Consider the following 23,792-nt stretch of genomic DNA (forward strand, 5'->3'; position numbering starts at 1 on the left):
GGCCGGCGCTGACACATTCAGTGCAGGGAAGCTCTCGGCAGCAGCGCGTGCATTAGCAGCGCTCTTGCCGAAAGCAGTTTTAACCCTGTGGACCCCGGCGGGGGACGTGACAGACATCAGAATGTGAGTATTTTTTTTTTCTTACTTTTACAATGGTAACCAGGGTAAATATCGGGTTACTAAGCGCGGCCCTGCACTTAGTAACCCGATGTTTACCCTGGTTACCCGGGTGCTGCAGGGGGACTTCGGCATCGTTGAAGACAGTTTCAACGATGCCGAAGTCGTTCCCCTGATCGTTGGTCGCTGGAGAGAGCGGTCTGTGTGACAGCTCCCCAGCGACCACACAATGACTTACCAACGATCACGGCCAGGTCGTATCGCTGGTCGTGATCGTTGGTAAGTCGTTTAGTGTGACTCCAGCTTTAGCTGAGGCTACGGCTCACAGCTATCTGGGACTGCCAGCTCAGATAAATAGCTTAGCAATTATGGTATCTGATAGCACCTGACGAGAGCTCAGCAACTCAAAGACTCAGATTGGACGGCCGAGCTGTCAATCAACACACAGACAGATCAGCACGCCCCTGCACCAGACTGAACAACTGAGCTGTCAATTACTACACAGACAGCTCAGCACTAAGGGGTGGAATCGTTACAGATGACTGCAGTATATTAAATGAATAAAAATGTTGATAGGGGTTCTTCTTTAAGTGATATTAAGTGATATAAAGGGTATGATGCTTAGGTGTACAAAGACTGAAAGTGAAACATTTGGGGAAATTGCCAACTTGTCATCTCAATATTTTCCCACAGGCTGATCTTCAACTTCAAGAGTTATCACGATCCTTCTCCTCTTCTTCGCTTAGTGGTAAGTACCTAAAATGGTCCTCTTCTTACAGATATTAGTGACTTCCTTTATTTTCTATCCCCCAAATTTACATTTAAATTAAGCTTTACTTTTCTTTCTAGATTTAGTGTGTACAAGTCCCAGCAAAGGAATTGGTTCCCCTGGCCATGTCTACCAGAGCAGTCCTGTTCTAGACAATGATGTGTTTGGTCCAGCTGGACCTCTAATGGGTGCACCAGACCATAGAACGAAATCTCTTCCTCCTGCTTTGACCATAGGTAATTCTTTAGTTGCAGTTAAATAATGGAAATCACTTATACCTACTCCTTGCATAACAATTAACTAATGTTATAGTTGAAATTTAATAGGCCTCATCCTTCTTTATCCTCAGTCTGGAGAGTTGGGAAGCCCCATGCACATTAGATGTTTCCAGTCCCACTGAAAACAGGCTACAGTTCAGACTACTTTTCTTTAATGAGTATGAGAGCGTTTAGTTACCAATGTATCTCCTCTCCTCTGCACATACTTTTATTGTGGCACACTATTTATTAGACGTTTTGCCTTTGCTTATGGTGACAAATACACTATATGAACAAAGTATTGAGACACCTACATGTCATACCTACAGCAACTTCTGTTATATAGTATTGTAAATCCGGGGGCATTAATATGGATTTGGTTCATCTCCTTACAACTATAAAAGCTTCTACTCTCAATGGAAGGCGTTTTATAAGATTTGGAGTGTATGTGTGGGAATTTTTGCTCATTCATCCAAAAGAGAATTTGTGAGATCAGATACTGATGTTGGACGGGAGGTTCTGGGCCACAATCTGCGTTCTAGTTCATCCCAGAGGTGTTTGATGAGGTTGAATTCAGGGATTTGTGAGGGCAGTCATGTTCTTCCCCTTCAAACTCACCCAATTATGCCTTCATGGACCTTGCTGTGTGAACTTGGGCATAGTCATGCTTGGATAGAAAAGAGCCTTCTCCAAATTATTTCCACAAAGTTGAAAACGTACAAATGTCCAAAATGTCTGGGTTATAGTTATGTATTGTCATCCCAATTTCATTCTTCCAAGATATAAAACATTTGAACTATACAAATCATATTCTTTAAAAATTACAAAATTGATGTATCTTCTACACATTATTTTCCATGAATAACTAAGCAGTGAGGAGTGGATGTGCTGATCCTGTAAATGAACCTACATGGTTCTATGGGGGCAATTGAATTAAGAAAATGCTACACTGCATTATGCATACAATTTTACAGTTTCTGTTCTAGGTTGAAGATCATTTGGTTGAAACTTGAAAGTAACAAAATTTTATTTTGAGTCGTTGATTCCAGATGTTACTGTTTGCCTTAGGTTTGCTGTTTCAAGTTCTTTAAACTTTTTTTACCATGCCTGTTTGATTTTCAGGCTCTCCAATGTCAGCAAGCAGAACCTGGCCTTCTTTTGAAACAACATCCAGTCCCGCTGTACCTTTCTCAACCAGCTATTCCATGCCATCTTCCCATACTTTTCCGCCAGCAACATACAGCTCCATGCATAGTGGTAACTACTTTTCAACTTTACCCCAACACTTGATGCCTTCATCTTCTGCAGAACATATGAGCTCCCAAAATCCCTTATATCCAAACATGATCAATTCTTCTGTAAATCATGGAAATGCCTTGCAACACATGCTGAATAGTGGTATGGTGCCACAGACTATGACTAATGCTTTAGCATCTAATGTTCCACCTGCCACCCAGTGGTCTGCAACAGCGCCTATGTTTTCCTTAGCCAATGTCTTATCTTTGGCTATGAGTATGGCTCAAACCTTGTTACCAGTGGCATCAACTGCTACAACACAACCTCAAGGGATGCCTCCTGCCTTTCCTCAGCCAATGTCTGGACATCTCCACACTCCTTTGATGTATCCCTCAAGTTACTCTCAACCTCAAAGTCCAGTCAAAGATTTCCGTGGTCAGTGCCCTTATGTATACCCAGGCTCCCCTCACACCAGTGGGATGTATATTCAAAATATGCCAGGCCAAACTTTTTCTCATGTGAGTGGCAATTTCTCACAGCCCTTTGCACCCCAAGATTATGTGCCTCAGAGTGGAATGTTTCCTCAGCAAGTGCCATCTACCAGCATGCCAGGATACCTTCAACAGCCAACTCAGCATCTGGAAGTGCCACCTTCTCCTGGGATTGTCAAGGACTTGCCTGAGCTCCAGCCAGTGTTAGGGGGCTTCAACGAGGTTTCTTCTTCTCCTACTGGAAATCAGATTTCAGAAGCTACTGGATGTGTGGTGGGACAGACCATGAACAAACCTGTAAGCATTAGCTTTTAACGTGTGAGGTGATGTAAATTGTCTTGTTGGGACGTGGTTCAGTCAACAAATTTATTAAAGGGATAAGTTCCTGCTAGATTCTCCAAATAAATCAGAGAGAACTGATGATTATGGTGCTCCAACCTTGAGTTTACCGTAAATACTGTTGTGAGCTGATCATAAGTTTAACCAAATTATTAAAAAATGTCCTGACAGCAGGGTATAAGATAAAACAATATAAAGTGTAAAGGGCAACTTTCTCACTCATCCAGCACCACCACTCGAATGTTCTGCCTGTCTTGGTGGTGATGTTTTGACTTTGTATATGACCACTACAGCCAATCCCTGGACTAAATAATTGCTAAATCCATGTTAAGGCTAGTGATTGGCTGAAGTGGTCATGCAATGGTAATCTGAGCATCATGACTGCAGCAGAGCTAATAAAGGTTGGTGGTGGCAAGACATTTTCTGATATCATAATGTATCCCCTGCTTTCTGGCTATTAAAAAAATCCTGAATAACCCATTTAATATAAATCAATGCACTTTAAATGAATGGTCTGCACAAGTTCTTAGACCCTCTAGGGTCTAACAAAAAAAACTGCATATGATTGGCGGTTACTTATAAATGTAAATATAGGGGTAATTCAGCATATATACAGTGTACTGCCGAATGAGGTTTTTTTGCAATCTCATCAGTTAGTGATATTATTGCATCATACATTTATAAAATAGGGACACTTTCGACATTTCAGTGCTATTGGTTTCATTTGGAACTAGCAGGGAATAAACCTTTATTTTTACAAATTCTTTGTTATGTGTTATGTGTAATATTCCATTTTAGGCTCATACACACCATACACGTGGGTGCCAAGTCCTGGCGCTGATACCTATATGTATGAACCCAGAGAGGGTATCTTTAAGAAAAGGCTACCTGTCTCAGGAGGGATTGTCATTTGCTGATCTAATAAGGGAAATCTTTAAACCTACCTGTATACTCTATAAGGCACCTTTCCTAACCATTATTTTGCTTTTAATGCTGTTTACTTTCCTCAATCTTGTCTCTCCATGACTGATCTCTTATGCAGAAGGGAAGGAAGAGATAGATTCACAGGGTATTCAAAAAGTTTTGAGGAAACTTTGCTGCTGCTTTTCTAATCACTGTTTAAACTATTGACTTTTTTAATGTGTCTTCTACTTTTCTATAATAATATTGTTTTTATAATATTATGCATGCTTTAGTTTATTTGACAAGTTGGTATTCCCAAAGCTGAATCCATTGGGAGACATTAGTTGTTAGTGTCAGGACAAAAGGAGAAATTCTCGAAATTGCTCCAGTCCATAGAGACTAAACAGACAAGTTATAGGTGGAACTGGCGGGATTTAGGCTATGTCGTGGGATTATTATTTTGGTTCGTAGACATAGAAAATGATTTTTTTAGCCAAAGTTATTTCACTTTTTTTTTCTTTTTATTACAATTTAACAGGATCATATGGAAAGACATTAACATACAGTTTCCTTGACATGCAAAATATTTCATTCCAAGGGTTTCCAGCCTAAAATGTGGGCAATTGTGAGGGGATACTAGTCTACCAGCAGCAGCAGACCATTTTTGCACTTTTAATAGAAGATATTTATACTTTATATTGATGTCGGAACAATACATTGTCGTGACATCAGTGCCCTCATGGAAAAGGGTCCAGTCTTTGATAAATAGTTGACTTGCTAATCTCATAATCTGTTCATAAGAAATGGAAATTAAAGGGTTAATAATGTAATCAGTGGAGATTCGACCTCATCAATCCTGTGCAGGAGAACTGCAGTATGGCTCTATCCTAGCAAATGGGACAAGCTGCAAATCAATGGAAAATCGGTAAGGAGGATACAATGATGACTAATTCCAGCACCCACATCATTCTCAGAACTGGTGGGGGTCCCAGATATACCATTGGTATATGAGCTGGCCATGCCCTTTTAATAAATTTCCCTTACCTACCCTATTAAAAGGGAAAATCTCTGATGAGAACCAATGAAGTTCAACCATTTTATAAGTGCTCAGACCCCCTTCATTAAGGTCATGGGCCGGTGACAACTCTTTGGATACCATTTAGGTATACTTTTATTCTATCTAACTGACGTTTTAGAATAATGAAAAAAAAAAGAGAAGAACTTCATGAACTAACAAAATTAGTTGTATAATATAGCAGGGTTTTTTAGGACTTATCAAGTGATGTTAAAGAGGATCTGTCACTAAGTCAAAAGTGGCCAGTTTTTGTTATTTTATTCCAAGTAACCCAGTTTGCTTGTTTTTAAATCATATGGTCATATGGATCAAGAGATACGATCCTCTTTATCAAGCATGGCTCCTTGGGGGCGTGTCTTTAAGCTGAGTTGCATAATTAAGCTATGAGCACTGCCCCCTAGGTAACGACTATAAAAGTTAGCATTGAAAAAAAGTCCCATTTCTCTGACACCGTATGGCAGATTTTTTTTAAAAAGACACAGATTACCTAAGGGAGCAGTAGCAATAAAATTAGAGCAAAAGAAAAAAGAAATACCATAACTGTCTGCTTTTGACTAGGTCATAGGTCCTTTTTAAAAGAAAATCATCTCTATTTAAAAGAAAATTATCTCTATTTTTTTTATTATAATTGTTCTAAAAACTATGTTGATTACAATAGCACAACACTGGACTGAGGCCTCCGCAAAACAATGAATGTACCGGCAGTTATGAACTTGCTATACTTTTTTTATACAAGACTTGAAACCTAATTACAAAGAGAACTGCTTATGGGATATTTTACATAAATTCCCATTTTTTTCTGTAGTTACTATAAAAATACATACAGTAATAAAAAGCGAGTCGTTTTTCTTTTATTAATGGACTATCGCAGTTATATTTAAAAAAAAAAAAGGCTTTTATATTCAAATCTAATCTTCACAAACCAACACTGCCTGTAAGTTACATATCCTACTGTACATAATATATATATATATATATATATATATATATATATATATATATATATATATATATATATATATATATATAAAAGATACATCAATATATAAAAAAAAAATGTAAGTTAAAGCTGTATGGAACATAATATAATTTTAGCATAAGAAATATTTTTTAACTATAATGTTTGAATTATAAAATAAAGCAAGATGTATTTTTTTCTATTTTTATATATACACTGTTGCGTCCGTACATTTTTTTCCCTGATGTTGAGAACCAAAAATAGTGATTATTATAATACTTTATTAGGTGACTACCGTGTATACTATTTTTTCCGGTGTGCGATTTATATATATACTATATAGGATTATGATTCCAATTATTAAATCCTTAGTTATTTTATTGATATACAATTGGCAGAAACATATAAATTTTTAATGAAATGCTGTTAAATTTAGCAGGGTCGTATTTAAGGATTTGAGAATGCGTTAACATTGGGAGATCTAAGCCATAGCATGGCCTTGATTGCTCTGTGAACTCGGTGCCTGGCCTCTTAATCATCTTTCAGTACAAATCCTCGTTACATTGGACATAATAGTAATGCTCTTAGTATGGGGCGTATGTTTGTCCCCCGAATCGTAGGTTATACTGGGTTAATAAAAGTAACCAGGCTGTTTCCCTTTTTTTTCTCTTTGTTTTACCCTGTAAACCTGTGACAAATATTTCGAGATGAGTCAGACCCGTCTGTGATCAGTATTTCGGAGTGTCGGCTCTTCTCAGTGGCGTTGTTCCCTCTGAGCTGAGGGAAAGGAATAGTTAATAACAGTCTAATAATGGGGCCAGGGAGCCCAATTACAGATCTGCTTGTCTGCAGAGTGTGGCTTCCTTTAACTCTATCATTTCCAGAGCATCCGCTGTAGAGTGATGGCTGGGTGAGGTGCCTTGGACGAATACCCAAACAGCTGTCTACAGACTTCGGACTAATTCTGCATATGCACAGGAGACTTTGGGACCCAGTTCTTTTAATCAGTGGGGCTTCCAGTGGTGGAACTTCGAGTGCTGGTTAGGTAATAAATTTGTCATGAAGTTTTTGACACGTAAACTGAGAGCGGCATAATGTAGAGACAAAGACCCTGATTTCAGTGAGGTGTCACTTACTGGGCTGCTTTCTGTAGTTTTGATAAAATCAGTGTTTTATCAGCAGAAGATTATCATTAGAGGACTAGTTACCCTGCTGTCATGTAGTCCTCCATACTTATGCATTCTGTATAACCTCGCCCCCACCACCAATTGGCAGCTTTCTGCCTATCCAGAAAGCTGCCAATCAGTGGTGTGGGCGAGGTTATACAGAGCTCAGCATTCAGAGAACTGCTAGATCTGCAGCATGCAGTTTAGTAAGTGATTATTTTGAAATGGTGAGAAAAACATTTTGATGCATGGCGGTGATGGTGGATGTTTGGCCAGTGCATCCAGTGGTTACAATAACTTCATTCTCCAGATGCTGTTAGTCTTCTAACAAACGTGTTAGCCATAGGAACTAGTCAAAATGAAATGGAGAAATGAAAGCTGAGTTCTGATTGGTGGCAGTTGACAATACAAATGATCCTCCTATTAGACAGTTTTGATGGCCCATACAGTTAAATGATAACATTCTAGCTGCCTTTAGCCACCTCTAGGTGGCGCTTGAGAGCTTGCTGCATACAGCATATACAATGGAGTCAGTAGTAAAGCAGTAGGCAGTAGCTTACTACAGATAGCCATATTGCTACCTTTACCATCACACAACTGTAATGCTATTAATTAAGATGATTGTTAATGGAGGGATTTAGGGCTTTGTGCGAGGAAAACAGCTCTGACGGCTCTAAAATGTGCTCAAATTAATCGGCACAGAATGTTCAGCGGGGAAACAACACAGTGTAAAAATGGACAAGATGTGCACACGAGTAAATAACAAGTCTACAAATAGAAAACCCCTTAAATAGGTCTTATTTTGCCATGTATACATATGCGTCAAGAATCCAAAACACCCGACACAGGAAGTAAAAGGTAAAGAGCCCTGGGTGTCAACACTTTCCATAAATAAAAAATAAAAAGCATAGCAACTAATAAAAATCATCATCCCCTTTCACTCTTCTACGTCAGTTTTGAGAGTAAAAATTTAAAGGGAATCTGTAAATCGATTCATGCTGCCCAGACTATGGTGGTTCCCTCTAAAATGCCCCCTTATTTCAGGGAAGAGACGGATGGGGATTATATGGAGAGACCTGACCCCGGCTGACTTCTCCCTGCGCTGCTCTAGTTGATTGACAGGTCTCTCGTGTGTACAAGCTATTCAGATATACTTTTGATATTTGTTTAGATTGAAACAATTGGATTATTAGACTCGTTCTTCATTGCGATTGAAGAAGGCATTCTGTGGGTGGAACATCTCGTTGCTCTGTTCTCACTGGCGTCATGGCTTCTGCTTTTACCTGATCCATGGCGGACATTGTTTTTTTCCCTTCCTGTTGACTTAGCATGGGTCCATATATTTTTTTTTAAAGGGAATCTGTCAACAGGTTTTTGATACTCCTTCTTGAGACCAGTATGATGTAGGGGCAGAGACCCTGATTCCAGCAATGTGTTATCACTGGGCTGCTTGTTGTATTTTTTTTTTATATAAAATCCCTGTTTTCTCTGCTGCAGATCTACCAGTGCTCTGAATGCTGAGCTATGTATTACCCCGCCCACACCACTGATTGGCTGTTTTTTTTATGTACACTGAACATGGGCAGAAAGCAGCCAATAAGTGGTGGAGGCGGGTTTATACAGAGATCATGAATATGCTTGACTACCTGGCAACAGGATTAATAGTCCACTGGTGAAAATCTGCTGCTGATAAAACATAGATTTTTTAAAAACTACAGCAAGCAGCCTGGTAAGTGACACATCTCTGGAATCAGGATCTCAATCTTTACACTACGCTGCTCTCAGATTAGGTGACAAAAACCTGGTGACTGATTCCCTTTAATAGCTAAAATATGCTACTGAGTTTTGTGAACTGAGCCTAAGTCACTTCAAAGAATTAAGAGCAGAGTCTAGTGACCTTTATGTGCTTGTAACGTTCATGTCATATATTTAATGGGTCAAAGATGCTTAAATAGAAATAATTGTGACATGATGAAATAGTTGTGTCCTGAGCTGGAGTAGGTGTAGACATAGACATGTCAATTGGTAAGGGGATGTAAAATATGGAGTCATTTCCACAAATAATCAATTTATATGTGTCTATTCCAAGGCATCTATTCATTGGCAGCTTGTACCAGTAAGATAACTGCTAGAGTAAAATATTGCACTTTATGTATGATAAAAAAAAACCCTTTAGCTTCATTTTTGTAGGTGTACATACCAGAGAGGCTGCTCCAATGGGGTATATAGACTTTTAGAGAGGAGTCCGAGGCCTATTGTCCTTGGTTGTGTGACCTGACGCTGGGCTCCCCATTGTCTTCTTTCTCCATGCGACCAGCTTATAGCCTGCTCTATGTTTCTACAGGGCACCAGGGAGGGTCGTTAAAAAGTACCGTACTTAGGGAATTGGCCCGTGAACAGGTCTGCTTGTAGTATGTGGGGTACAATGGTGAAAGTGATTTACTACTTGGTCCCATTTTACATTATCAGCGTTACTGCACCTTGCGCATGTTTGCACATTGGACCTGTAGGTATAGGCCACATTCACACTGGCGTCATGCTTCTGTTTTTAATGGATCTCTATTTAACAGAAAGATTTTTCAGATATATTCCTGTACTGATTTAAGTGGTGAAAAGAACAGAATATCAGCCTCTTCTGGCCACCATAAAAAAGCATAAAATTCAAAAAAGGGCATTTGCCATTAGAAAATATCCCATTAAAATCAATAAAGCCATTACATCATTTTTTCTTCGAAATCCATTGAGCATGAAAGGCCTAGTGTGAACAGTGCCAGATTTTTCCTGTTTTTTTTTTTAATATCATGTTGTCCAAAATGTTTCGTACATTTTAATTTAGTTGTTACATTGTCGTAAAAAATAATGCAGCGCCAATATTATATTTTATGATCTAATCGGTTTGGATGTTGAACATAAGCGGTTGTCCCAGTGGTTGACATTTGAGACTGTAAGCTCTGAAGGGCAGGGATCGCCCATATATTTGTGTCTGATAAGTGGGCACTAGAGAAATCTGGTATTAGTAGTGAAGGGTACAAGGAAAATTGGTAATTGGCAGCTGCTTAACTCTAAGCCAAGGACCAAAATGTGCTCGGGAGGACCCAGATGAAGTAGATGGACTTCTTAGGCAGATTGACGTGCTGCTTTTTCTTTTGTATGTTCTTTTGTATACATGTGGGTGCCCGCTCATCATATATGTGAAATGGGAGTTTGCGGTCTTATTAGCTTTTACATTTAATTTAATGCCATTGTGACACGTATTGGACAATCTCATCGTACAAATGTTTTTACTTTTTGCAGAAATAATTTTCTGAATAAAATCTAGAACAAAGTTGACTGTGATGTTTGTCTTACATTTAGAATAGAGCTAATGGTAGGGGGAGGGGGGCATTTGTCTGGTGAGACCCAATTACACGGACAGATGATCTGCCCATTACAAGCACCGATCGGCAGAGAGTCTCTTAATCTCTTTTTTAAAATTGTTTTTTAAAATGTTCAAATAAAATTGAAATTTTACTCAAAACTGGATGGACGTGCTGGAAACTCCCTTCCTTCTTCCTCACGATCGGCAATATACTCGATCACCACTTATTTTCTTCCATAAAAGCTGTCAACAGCATTAGCACGGTCGTCCCCATGTAGTTTCTTTATTGTCGGCCGCACATTCCCTGTTTACCCTATGGGGATGTGTTGCAGATTATTTTTATGACTACATATAATATGCAATCAAGTGTTTCTTCATTTAATTATTGAACATTTTTTGGACTCAGTCAGACGGCTATATAAATTGGAGCGAAATCGAAACTCACGGACTGGCTGGCGGCTCTCCCCACCCGGATGTGACAGATCATGTATTTCTATGCAGCTTTCACTCTCTGGTCGGGAGAGCCGCCAGCCAGTCCGTGCACTGCATTCTGATCTCGCTCCAATTTCTACACCGTTCGACTGCGCCCATATTCTGGGCAATGATGAGCAAACATGCCAACAAATGCTCATTTACCTAATTATTCATTGTCTTGTGTAAATTGGGCCTTTTAATTATTTAGCTATCAAAAATTATGTGGCAAAAACTAAGTGGACATCATTTTGACCTTATAGCCAATGGACAGAAAATCTAGCATGCCACCATTCAAGCTCCATAGACAAATGTTGGTTCATACTGAAGAGCAGAAGTGACCATCATCTTGGTGGTTAGGAGGCCAACTTTCCAGGTTATGTAGTTTAATTTCCACGCTACAAAAGCTGCAAGAGCAACAGTTCAGATGTGAAGAGTATGCTCATTATACTACATCATGGATGGGTTCTCCATGGCCGAACAGCCACAGACAAGCCTTGAACGATGAGAAATTGGAGTGATATTAAGGTGCCCACACAACATGTAAGAACGTTGTCTGACCATTTCATGTGAATGGGGATGGCCGGAGTCTGTACAGACGTCAGATGATGGAGACAGAAGTTGGATTTTAATAACTATTCCCAGAAAAGATAGGCCGCTGACAGAGGTGACTGCCAAAGGTTTCCTCCCTCCTCACAAGGAACACGTGTCTAGAAGTAGGGGGAATTAGGAAGAATTGCTGTCAAATGCAGGGGCATTGAGCCAGCTAAGGGTGTGCTTTTCCCTTCTACTCAGCTAATTCTTCTCTTTTCCATTGGGTCGATGACATGACGTGATTAAAGGGAACCTGTCACCCCCAAAATCGATGATGAGGTAAGCTCACCGTCATCAGGGGCTTATCTACAGCATTCTGTAATGCTGTAGATAAGCCCCCGATGTAACCTGAAAGAGGAGAAAAAGAGGTTAGATTATACTCACCCAGGGGCGGTCCCGCTGCGGTCCGGTCAAATGGGTGTCTCAGGTCCGCTCCGGCGCCTCCTATCTTCATTCCATGACGTCCTCTTCTGGTCTTCACGCCGCGGCTCCGGCGCAGGCGTACTTTGTCTGCCCTGTTGAGGGCAAAGTACTGCAGTGCGCAGGCGCCGGGCCTCTCTGACCTCTCTGCCGTACTTTGCTCTGCCCTCAACAGGGCAGACAAAGTACGCCTGTGCCAGAGCCGCAGCGTGAAGACCAGAAGAGGACGTCATGGAATGAAGATGGGAGGCGCTGTACCGGACCTGAGATGCCCATCGGAGCGGGACCGCCCCTGGGTGAGTATAATCTAACGTCTTTTTCTCCTCTTTCAGGTAACATCGGCGGCTTATCTACAGCAGTACAGAATGCTGTAGATAAGCCCCTGATGACGGTGAGCTTACCTCACCATCGATTTTGGGGGTGACAGGTTTCCTTTAAGATCTAACTAGCTAAATGCTCCTAAGCTCTATGTAAAAAGAGGGAATCTCATTTCTCTGCATGAGTCATGAGTCCCTGCAAAAGTCCCTGGCAGGAGGGTGCAGCAGCTGGGTCAGGAGGTGAAGAGGGAAATGATTTATGAAGGGACAAGAGACTTCCTGTTTCTACATAGAGAAAAGAGAAGAATTCGCTGAGTAGAAAGGCAAAATGAGCAATTGTGAGTACACACTTCTATATAATGTGATGACTGCAATATATTAAGAGGAGTGGGAGGAGGAGTGCTTCTAAAAAAGGGAACATCTCGTGTCGGCAAATGCTACTTTCAGTACAGCTTCCAGGAGAAAATGAACTTTACTCCTCTCTGGAGCCTCGGATTTCAGTCATGCAGGTGCTCCAGTGCCGCTACAGTTACCGCAATGTGAGTGCTGCTGTGAGCACGCTCCAGCACTTTGACTCCAGCTTTACACTGATGCACTGCGGCCACACTGGTACGCCTGTAGAACTGAAAGCTGGCGGCTCCTGGGAGGAATAAAACTCATTTTCTCCAAGGAACTACTGTTTCAGTACTGTGGCTGGGCAGTTTTCTAACGCTATTAAACTGCAGATTAACCCTACAGTTGTGGCCAAAAGTATTGACACCCCTGCAATTCTGTCAGATAATACTCAGTTTCTTCCTGAAAATGATTGCAAACACAAATTTTTTGGTATTATTATTTTCATTTAATTTGTCTTAAATGAAAAAACACAAAAAGAATTGTCCTAAAGCCAAATTGGATATAAATCCACACCAAACATAAAAAAGGGGGTGGACAAAAGTATTGGCACTGTTCGAAAAATCATGTGATACTTCTCTAATTTGTGTAATTAACAGCACCTGTAATTAACCTGTGGCACCTAACAGGTGTTGGCAATAACTAAATCACACTTGCAACCAGTTGACATGGATTAAAGTTGACTCAACCTCTGTCCTGTGTCCTTGTGTGTACCACATTGAGCATGGAGAAAAGAAAGAAGAACTATCTGAGGACTTGAGAAACCAAATTGTGAGGAAGCATGAGCAATCTCAAGGCTACAAGTCCATCTCCAAAGACCTGAATGTTCCTGTGTCTACCGTGCGCAGTGTCATCAAGAAGTTTAAAGCCCATGGCACTGTAGCTAACCTCCCTAGATGTGGACAGAAAATAAAAATTGACAAGAGATTTCAACGCAAGATTGTGCAGATGTTGGATAAAGAACCTCGACTAACATCCAAACTAGTTCAAGCTGCCCTGCAGTCCGAGGGTACGATAGTGTCAACCCTTTCTATCCGTCGGCATCTGAATGAAAAGGGACTGTATGGTAGGAGACCCAGGAAGACCCCACTTCTTACCCCGAGACATAAAAAAACCAGGCTGGCGTTTGCCAAAACTTACCTGAAAAAGCCTAAAATGTTTTGGAAGAATGTTCTCTGGTCAGATGAGACAAAAGTAGAGCTTTTTGGGCGAAGGGTCAACATAGAGTTTACAGGAGAAAAAAAGAGGCATTCAAAGAAAAGAACACGGTCCCTACAGTCAAATATGGCGGAGGTTCCCTGATGTTTTGGGGTTGCTTTGCTGCCTCTGGCACTGGACTGCTTGACCGTGTGCATGGCATTATGAAGTCTGAAGACTAGCAACAAATTTTGCAACATAATGTAGGGCCCAGTGTGAGAAAGCTGGGTCTCCCTCAGAGGTCATGGGTCTTCCAGCAGGACAATGACCCAAAACACACTTCAAAAAGCACTAGAAAATGGTTTGAGAGAAAGCACTGGAGACTTCTAAGGTGGCCAGCAATGAGTCCAGACCTGAATCCCATAGAACACCTGTGGAGAGATCTAAAAATGGCAGTTTGGAGAAGGCACCCTTCAAATATCAGGGACCTGGAGCAGTTTGCCAAAGAAGAATGGTCTAAAATTCCGGCAGAGCATTGTAAGAAACTCATTGATGGTTACCGGAAGCGGTTGGTTGCAGTTATTTTGGCTAAAGGTTGTGCAACCAAGTATTAGGCTGAGGGTGCCAATACTTTTGTCTGGGCCATTTTTGGAGTTTTGTGTGAAATGATCAATGTTTTGCTTTTTGCTTCATTCTCTTTTGTGTTTTTTCATTTAAGACAAATTAAATGAAGATAATAATACCAAAGAATTTGTGATTGCAATCATTTTCAGGAAGAAACTGAGTATTATCTGACAGAATTGCAGGGGTGTCAATACTTTTGGCCACAACTGTATATCTGCATGTTAACAGCATTGTCCGACCTGACAGGTTCCCTTTACTGATTCTTAATTATTGATTATGTTGAGAAGGCAATATCTGTTTAAATGTTTAATATACCTTACTTATAACATGTGGCATGCAAAGAAAATAGGCATTTTAGGGAAACAAGATGAATGAGCACAGGACAGCTGATTTTACAATTTTTTTCCAAACTTTGCCCAAAAATAAGACTAGCATAAAAGGTTACAGAGAGGGATCTAGGAAAGTATAACATAGTTCCTGGTAGTGTGACCAGATGTCAGCACTCAGTATTCTGAGCAGGGTTTGAAATAGCTGGGAATCGGGACCTAGTCATCACGCAATAGATACAGAGATCTACCATGCCATTAAAGTTTCATCATTCAAACAAATGCCATTCTTTTTATAATTAAATTATTTATATATATTATTCTTTTAATAATATTTTTTTACACCAAAACTAATTATAGAATTAGATATTTATCATCTGTGCATTGGATATGGGATAACTTGCTGGGGTTTGATCACTTTGACCCCCAAGGATTTCAAGATCAGGGCTCTGGGACCCTGAAAACAAGCTATACAGCCCCATTTCAGAGGTATGCTCGACCTCTGCTCCATTCATTGGCAATGGAACTGTCGGAGAAAGCTGAGTGCTATACTTGGCTATTTCTGAAAGTCCTAGTGACAAAGAATGGAGTGGAGGCAGAGCATGCGCAAGTCCGCTTATTGCAAGACGTGGCTGCTTGTTTTCGGGGTTCCAGAGCCTCAATCTTGGGATTGCTAGAATCCAGAGATCAGCAAGCTATCCACAATCCTGTAGATGGGGGGTAAAATAGTTTTTGGGGGGAGAATAACCCTTTAATTTATTATACTATAGAAACAGTTGAATTACAGTCCTACGATACGTCTACTCTTATAATGAACTACGATCCCTGATGTAAGGTGGTTTTACACATTCACATCTGGCAGGAGCTGACACAGACCGAGGAGGGCCACTGTATAAGAACAGTATATGGTCCGTATTCAGTAGAAAAGCTCATCATAAGGCAAAATTCCACCTGCTTTGGTGGTGGAAGTGGCCCCCTTACCTCTTGGGCCCTTATGCAGCTGCCTAGGTTGCACCAATGGTATGTCAGCCCCTGACACCTAGGTTATTATGTCATAGGATGAGTAGCTACAGGACTATGACCCTGTCCAATCAGTGCTGAGAGTGAGAAAGTGTCAAGATGCTCATCATCGGGAATGTTAAACCGAAATGGTTTTAGTCATTATTGGTAGTCCTCGTGAAATAACGATTCTGGAGCATCTTTTCTTCAAACTGTTTGTTGTTCTGTTCTTCTGTTAATCCCTCCAAAAGTTTCAAAATAAATTGACAACTGAGTGCTACCAGGAAAGTGGTGTCCCCACACTGGCGGCAATGACTGGATACTGCCCGTATAGGGATATACCCCAATGGCATCACCCAGTTGTCAATTTATTTGTAAACCTTTTAGGAGACTTAACAGAGGAATAGCACAACACGTCATTTTAAGAAATGATAATCCAGAATAGTTATGTCCTAAAGAATACAAGTAATCTGGTCCTCAATAAAAGGCAATGTGATCCACTGATTAAAGAATATGTGGCAGAGTTAGTGAACCTAAATACATCTCCGTATATTACTTAGGCCTATGTCATTTTCTGAAGTAATGAATAAAATACAATTATTGTTACCTAAAGTGGCATTCCATAGTAATAGACCCACGTCAGGAGCAGGAGTGATCATTGGAAGTCACTATCCCTGGGGACCCTGGTGTGACAAGCCCCATAGCGGTACATTCCCAATGTTTTATAACCTTAGTAATTATCTAGATGTTTGCATTGGTTAGACTGCCACGCTGTCCTTTTTACTACTACTCTCCCATCTCCATGCATATGACTACTTAAAGGAATCAGTCACCAGGTTTGTGCTATGTAATCTGGGTGCAGCATGTTGTAGAGCTTGAGAGCCTGATATCAGCACTATGTCACTTGCTGGACTGTTTGCTGTGATTTTGAGGCTGGTTTCACACTTGCGTTTTGATCTGCAGCGTTTTAAAAAAAACGCATGTGGTGAAAAAACGCATGTAAACGCGGCAAAACACCGCGTTTTTTAGACGCATGCGTTTTTGCATGCAGAAAAAAAAACGCGGCGTTTTGCCGCGTTTCCATGCGTTTTTTCATGCGTTTGCGTTTTTTAAACGCATGCTAGAAGTGTGTGACAGCTGCCAATCATCAAAATCATCTAGAAAACCCACTATAAATAGAAATAGTTACATAGTAACATAGTAACATAGTTAGTAAGGCCGAAAAAAGACATTTGTCCATCCAGTTCAGCCTATATTCCATCATAATAAATCCCCAGATCTACGTGCTTCTACAGAACCTAATAATTGCATGATACAATATTGTTCTGCTCCAGGAAGACATCCAGGCCTCTCTTGAACCCCTCAACTGAGTTCGCCATCACCACCTCCTCAGGCAAGCAATTCCAGATTCTCACTGCCCTAACAGTAAAATAGCTAGGGTTAGGGTTAGGGTTATGGATAGGGTTAGGATTAGGATCCCTAGGGTTAGGGTTAGGGGTAGCTTTTTATTAGAATGTCCTGGTCACCAGGTCACTGATAAGCCACCCCCCACCATCAAGGTGATAAAGGGATCCAAACCCTAACCCTAACCCTGACAAGCCACCCCCCACCATCAAGGTGATAAAGGGATCCAAACCCTAACCCTAACCCTGACAAGCCACCCCCCACCATCAAGGTGATAAAGGGATCCAAACCCTAACCCTACCCCTGACAAGCCACCCCCCCACCATCAAGGTGATAAAGGGATCCAAACCCTAACCCTAACCCTGACAAGCCACCCCCCACCATCAAGGTGATAAAGGGATCCAAACCCTAACCCTAACCCTGACAAGCCACCCCCCACCATCAAGGTGATAAAGGGATCCAAACCCTAACCCTACCCCTGACAAGCCACCCCCCCACCATCAAGGTGATAAAGGGATCCAAACCCTAACCCTAACCCTGACAAGCCACCCCCCACCATCAAGGTGATAAAGGGATCCTAACCCTACCCCTAACCCTAACCCTAGGGATCCATAGGAATTGGCTATTATGTTGACCTGGTGACCAGGACATTCTTCTAATAAAAAGCTTTGTTCAATGTGGACACCCCAAGATATATGGTATTGCTATAGAGTACTAAAAATATAAACTCGTAGAGTATTGACTGTCATATAGGGTTAGGGGTAGGGTTAGGGTTTGGATCCCTTTATCACCTTGATGGTGGGGGGTGGCTTGTCAGGGTTAGGGTTAGGGGTAGGGTTAGGGTTTTCTTGTTTTTTCTTGTGTTTTTCTATAAAAACGCATGCGTTTTTAACGCCAGCAAACGCATGTGCTTCAAAACGCATGCGTTTACATAGACAGCAATGCATTTTTTTGCCGCGAATAAACGCATGCGTTTTTTTGCGGCAAAAAAACGCCACTAGAAATTACTACAGGTTGCATTTCTGCAACTAAACGCACGCATCAAAAAACGCATGCATTGCTGAAAACGCGTCAAAACGCATGCAAAAAAAACGCATGCGTTTTTTAATGTTAAGTATAGGAAAAAAAACGCATGCGTTTTTTAGCGCTAAAACGCTGCAGATCAAAACGCAAGTGTGAAACCACACAGCCACAGTTTTCTCTACTGCAGATCTACCAGTGTTCAGAAGGCTGAGCCCTGTATAACCCCGATATATCACTGATATGACAGTAAGCCGCTAAACATTGGTGTGGGTGGGGTTACACAAAGCATTGACTAGGAGGCACGAGACACCTAGTCCTGTAGTGATAATCTCTTGCTGATAAAACACTGATTTTATCGAAACAGCAACACAGCCTAGTAAGTGACCCATCACTGGAATCAGAGTCTATACCCCTATATCATGCTGCTCTCAGACTACATAACAAAAATCAGTTGACTAATTCCTTTTAGATCATAGGGGGTAAAAAGTCTGACTACTGCAATACTTTTCCTTTATAATCTATCCAGATGCTACTTGTACAGGACTGTTGTGCTGCCCTTATGAAATGCAGAATGGATTACTATAGCCAGGAAGAAGTTGGATCTTGGCTGATCACATTGCAGTTATCACCATGGCCCATGTGTCTGTATAATGGAGGTTTAACTTGAGTTTCCTGAGTGCAAAACCACCAAAGTTGTCATGTACCTCCGCGATATTCGATGTTATTTCCAGCCTCAGACATCTGTATGCCATTCGCCTTATGCCACTGAATTACTGGCTGATTTGGTAATTCGGTAATACTGGCTGTCATCAGAAAGATAGTAAAGTGCGCGGTGTAATGATGATGATAACATTATCGCAGAATATGCTGGAAGCCTGGGATACTGATTATGGTGATATGTAAAGGGTGGAAATGTGAAGAGCTGTCATCACATAAAATGAGATAAAATAAGTGTGATCTACAATCATCCCGTCACTGTCCTATCAGGCCTCACTGGGAAATGCTGCTCCGTTTCAGTACTAAATCCCTCTGCCTAATGATAGATGACTGTGTCCATGAAACTCAAATATTGGGCTGATTTGTTACATTATGTGAGACCAATAATCTTACAACATTATTTAAAGTCCATCTGCCACCAGATTTTACAATACAAAATTGCTCACTATTAATTAGATCTCTACCTATTCTTAAAGCCTCTTTAGGTCTTAGAGTTGTCGTCAAGAAATGCTAATGATGCGACATCTTGTGGTCAGATTGGGAAATGCAAGAAATTGAAATAAAAATTAGAAAAAAAATTGTTTTTGAATAATTTTTCTATTTCCGTTCAAGAGTTGAGTCATTACAATGCCTGAAGTTTTCCATGTTTTAATATTACTCCTTTTTTTTCTCAAGGTACAACCTCCTTCTCCAGTTCCTCCACTGACTCCTCAACCAAGTGCCATCTCTATCGGTAAAGTTCTGTTATTTCTATCCCACTTTGTGTTTATATAGATATTCCATACCTCGGTTAGGGAACAGGACAGCAAAAATATCTATCCATATATGTAAATGTGACTTTATCTAGTTCTATAGCACTAAAGGAATATATCTTATATTGGATGGGATATTGCTCTTGACCCACCCTTCGAAATGTTAGAGAGTGGCCATGTAAGCAGTTCCAGTAAATTGCAACAATTTACAGTATTCAAAAAAGGATTTCTACCATTGAAAATCATCTCTTTTTGGTCAATTCACAGAGGCCAAGCCGAAAGTTGTTGGGAGATTTCAAGTAACGACCACGAAAGACCCTACTGAAAACGACACGGCATGGAGCCTCAACAGCAGTCCTGAAGTGTCTCAGACCTCCGACACGACACCTGAGCTCTATGAGACCGCTTCCTCTGATACAGACTTCACCACAGATGAAGAGACAGAGGGGAACTTCTCCGAACCTGAGAGACTTACTCCCAATGTTAAGATGGACACGGCTACGTGGGACAAGCCGCTCAGTTGTTCAGAATCTGACACCTGCAGCCAGGATCTGGGGGATCTTTGTGATGACAGGGAAGGCTATACCCCAGTGAGTAATGACGGAGGTAAAGCAGACCCTTGTGCTTGTGTCCTCAACAACAATACTATGAACCAAGATGGCAGTTTCGATAACTCCACCACTGAAAGCCTTATCCAACATGGCAGCATTGTTAATGGAGAAAACACTGTGGACAATACTAAAGTAATAGCAGTAAGTGATGGGAAGGATGTGGACACAAGGGGTTCTAGCGGGGAAGAGAACACGGAGAAGACACCTCAGCAGATCTCCACGGTTCAGGTGTGGCTTCACTACACGAGAGGTATCTCCTATGTCAGCAGCGATGACACTGAGAGTGAAGACGAGGAGATCTTTGAGGAGCTTCAGCAACTGAGACAGAAGTAAGTTTCATAGAAAAGCGAGGGTGGCTACTGCTACCATAAGAAAAAATAATACTTATCTGTTAGGGCTAGGTTGCGTTCCATCCATGTTTCACAATTGATGTTTTTTGAAGAACCATGAATGTGGTGGTCTGCGGCCAAAACCCAACTGTCATCAAATTAGTTTTAAAGGAATGTCCTACTTTTTGCTCTAACAAAGCACAAAAATAGTTAAAGACAAAAAAGGAGAATCTTTAATTATGTGTAATATTCATTAACCTTCAAATGCTGTTTTGAAGAATTTGGCACAAAAAGCGATGATGTATACCACAAGACATAAAAGTCACGTAAAAAAAAAAGCTAATTATGAATCGGGGCCCAAATGTTTCCTAAATTTGACACTCTTTATTAGTGGCGTAGTGTAATAAAGTTTGAGAATAGAAGTTGTATGGTTTCCATTACTCAGGTCTGATGTAAATTAAATGTAATATCATCCAAAAATGATAGTAAAATCCAGCTGTCCTAGTGATTGTGAAGAAAGGGCTCACGGGAGCACAGTAGAGAACATGGAGACGAATTGTATGGATTGGAGTTTTCTTTCTAGGGGTTTTCTTAGAATTACTTTGTTCATCCAGGACTTTTCTTCAGTCTCCAACATTGAAGCTTTGTCTTGGATTTTCATGGCACAGTGTAACTTATCGATATGAGACATGTATGGTGACAGAGCTGATCAGAGTGTATGGTGACAGAGCTGATCAGAATGTATGGTGACAGAGCTGATCAGAGGGTATGGTGACAGAGCTGATCAGAGTGTATGGTGACAGAGCTGATCAGAGTGTATGGTGACAGAGCTGATCAGAGGGTATGGTGACAGAGCTGATCAGAGGGTATGGTGACAAAGCTGATCAGAGTGTATGGTGACAGAGCTGATCAGAGTGTATGGTGACAGAGCTGATCAGAGAGTATGGTGACAGAGCTGATCAGAGGGTATGGTGACAGAGCTGATCAGAGGGTATGGTGACAGAGCTGATCAGAGGGTATGGTGACAGAGCTGATCAGAGAGTGCGGTGACAGAGCTGATCAGAGTGTATGGTGACAGAGCTGATCAGAGTGTATGGTGACAGAGCTGATCAGAGTGTATGGTGACAGAGCTGATCAGAGTGTATGGTGACAGAGCTGATCAGAATATATGGTGACAGAGCTGATCAGAGGGTATGGTGACAGAGCTGATCAGAGGGTATGGTGACAGAGCTGATCAGAGGGTATGGTGACAGAGCTGATCAGAGGGTATGGTGACAGCTGATCAGAGAGTGCGGTGACAGAGCTGATCAGAGGGTATGGTGACAGAGCTGATCAGAGGGTATGGTGACAGGCCTGATCAGAGGGTATGGTGACAGAGCTGATCAGAGTGTATGGTGACAGAGCTGATCAGAGAATATGGTGACAGAGCTGATCAGAGAATATGGTGACAGAGCTGATCAGAGGGTATGGTGACAGAGCTGATCAGAGGGTATGGTGACAGAGCTGATCAGAGTGTATGGTGACAGAGCTGATCAGAGAATATGGTGACAGAGCTGATCAGAGGGTATGGTGACAGAGCTGATCAGAGGGTATGGTGACAGAGCTGATCAGAGGGTATGGTGACAGAGCTGATCAGAGGGTATGGTGACAGGCCCGATCAGAGGGTATGGTGACAGAGCCGATCAGAGAGTATGGTGACAGAGCTGATCAGAGAGTATGGTGACAGATCTGATCAGAGGGTATGGTGACAGAGCTGATCAGAGTGTATGGTGACAGAGCTGATCAGAGTGTATGGTGACAGCTGATCAGAGGGTATGGTGACAGAGCTGATCAGAGGGTATGGTGACAGAGCTGATCAGAGCGTATGGTGACAGAGCTGATCAGAGAGTATGGTGACAGAGCTGATCAGAGTGTATGGTGACAGAGCTGATCAGAGTGTATGGTGACAGACCTGATCAGAGTGTATGGTGACAGAGCTGATCAGAGTGTACGGTGATAGAGCTGATCAGAGTGTATGGTGACAGAGCTGATCAGAGTGTATGGTGACAGAGCTGATCATAGTGTATGGTGACAAAGCTGATCAGAGTGTATGGTGACAGAGCTGATCAGAATGTATGGTGACAGAGCTGATCAGAGTGTATGGTGACAGAGCTGATCAGAGTGATGGTGATAGAGCTGATCAGAGTGTATGGTGGCAGAGCTGACCAGAGTGTAAGGTGGTAGAGCTGATCAGAGTGTATGGTGACAGCTGATCAGAGGGTATGGTGACAGATCTGATCAGAGGGTATGGTGACAGCTGATCAGAGTGTATGGTGACAGAGCTGATCAGAGAGTATGGTGACAGAGCTGATCAGTGTATGTGACAGAGCTGATCAGAGGGTATGGTGACAGAGCTAATCAGAGTGTATGGTGACAGCTGATCAGAGGGTATGGTGACAGAGCTAATCAGAGTGTATGGTGACAGCTGATCAGAGGGTATGGTGACAGATCTGATCAGAGGGTATGGTGACAGAGCTGATCAGAGTGTATGGTGACAGAGTTACAAATCAGATGTGGGATCAAATTAGATGATGTTACATATGCTGTATTGTATTACACTACTTAGCATTTACTGATTCATAATGAACATGAAAACACAATATACGGAAATTAGAGACCTGACATCCTTGTATCTGTTTTGTAGACACATGTCCGAAGTGCAGCTATTACAAGCTCTGCAGAAGAAAGAGATTGAGGAGCTGTACTACAGAATGGGAAAAGTGCCTCCACCAGGAATTGTCTCTCCAGCAGCCATGCTCTCCAGCAGACAAAGGCGCCTTTCCAAGGGCAGCTTCAACCCATCAAGAAGAAACAGTTTGCAGAGATTAGATCTCCTCCCAGCAACTGGTAAGCTTTTATTCTATTTTACACTTCAATAATACTTATTTAATACATTTTCTTACAACAGTTATGCTGTTTTTGAGACTACTCTAAAAATTGCAGTTTTCCATAACAAAAACACATTTT

At 41.4% G+C, this 23,792-nt stretch overlaps 1 protein-coding gene across 2 annotated transcripts in view; it reads left to right on the forward strand.

The window, feature by feature from the left end:
* Nucleotides 1-23,792, forward strand: part of WNK4 (WNK lysine deficient protein kinase 4) — a 177,570-nt gene that overhangs the window by 148,219 nt on the left and 5,559 nt on the right. For both annotated transcript variants that reach the window (XM_077252009.1, XM_077252010.1), the window contains exons 13-18: nt 811-865; nt 967-1,122; nt 2,266-3,167; nt 19,770-19,827; nt 20,114-20,786; nt 23,470-23,672. In XM_077252009.1, the coding sequence (XP_077108124.1) occupies nt 811-865; nt 967-1,122; nt 2,266-3,167; nt 19,770-19,827; nt 20,114-20,786; nt 23,470-23,672 (2,047 nt within the window). The remainder of the gene's footprint in view (nt 1-810; nt 866-966; nt 1,123-2,265; nt 3,168-19,769; nt 19,828-20,113; nt 20,787-23,469; nt 23,673-23,792) is intronic.

This window comes from Ranitomeya variabilis, chromosome 4, assembly GCF_051348905.1.
Source record: "Ranitomeya variabilis isolate aRanVar5 chromosome 4, aRanVar5.hap1, whole genome shotgun sequence".
Taxonomy (NCBI): Eukaryota; Metazoa; Chordata; class Amphibia; order Anura; family Dendrobatidae; genus Ranitomeya; species Ranitomeya variabilis.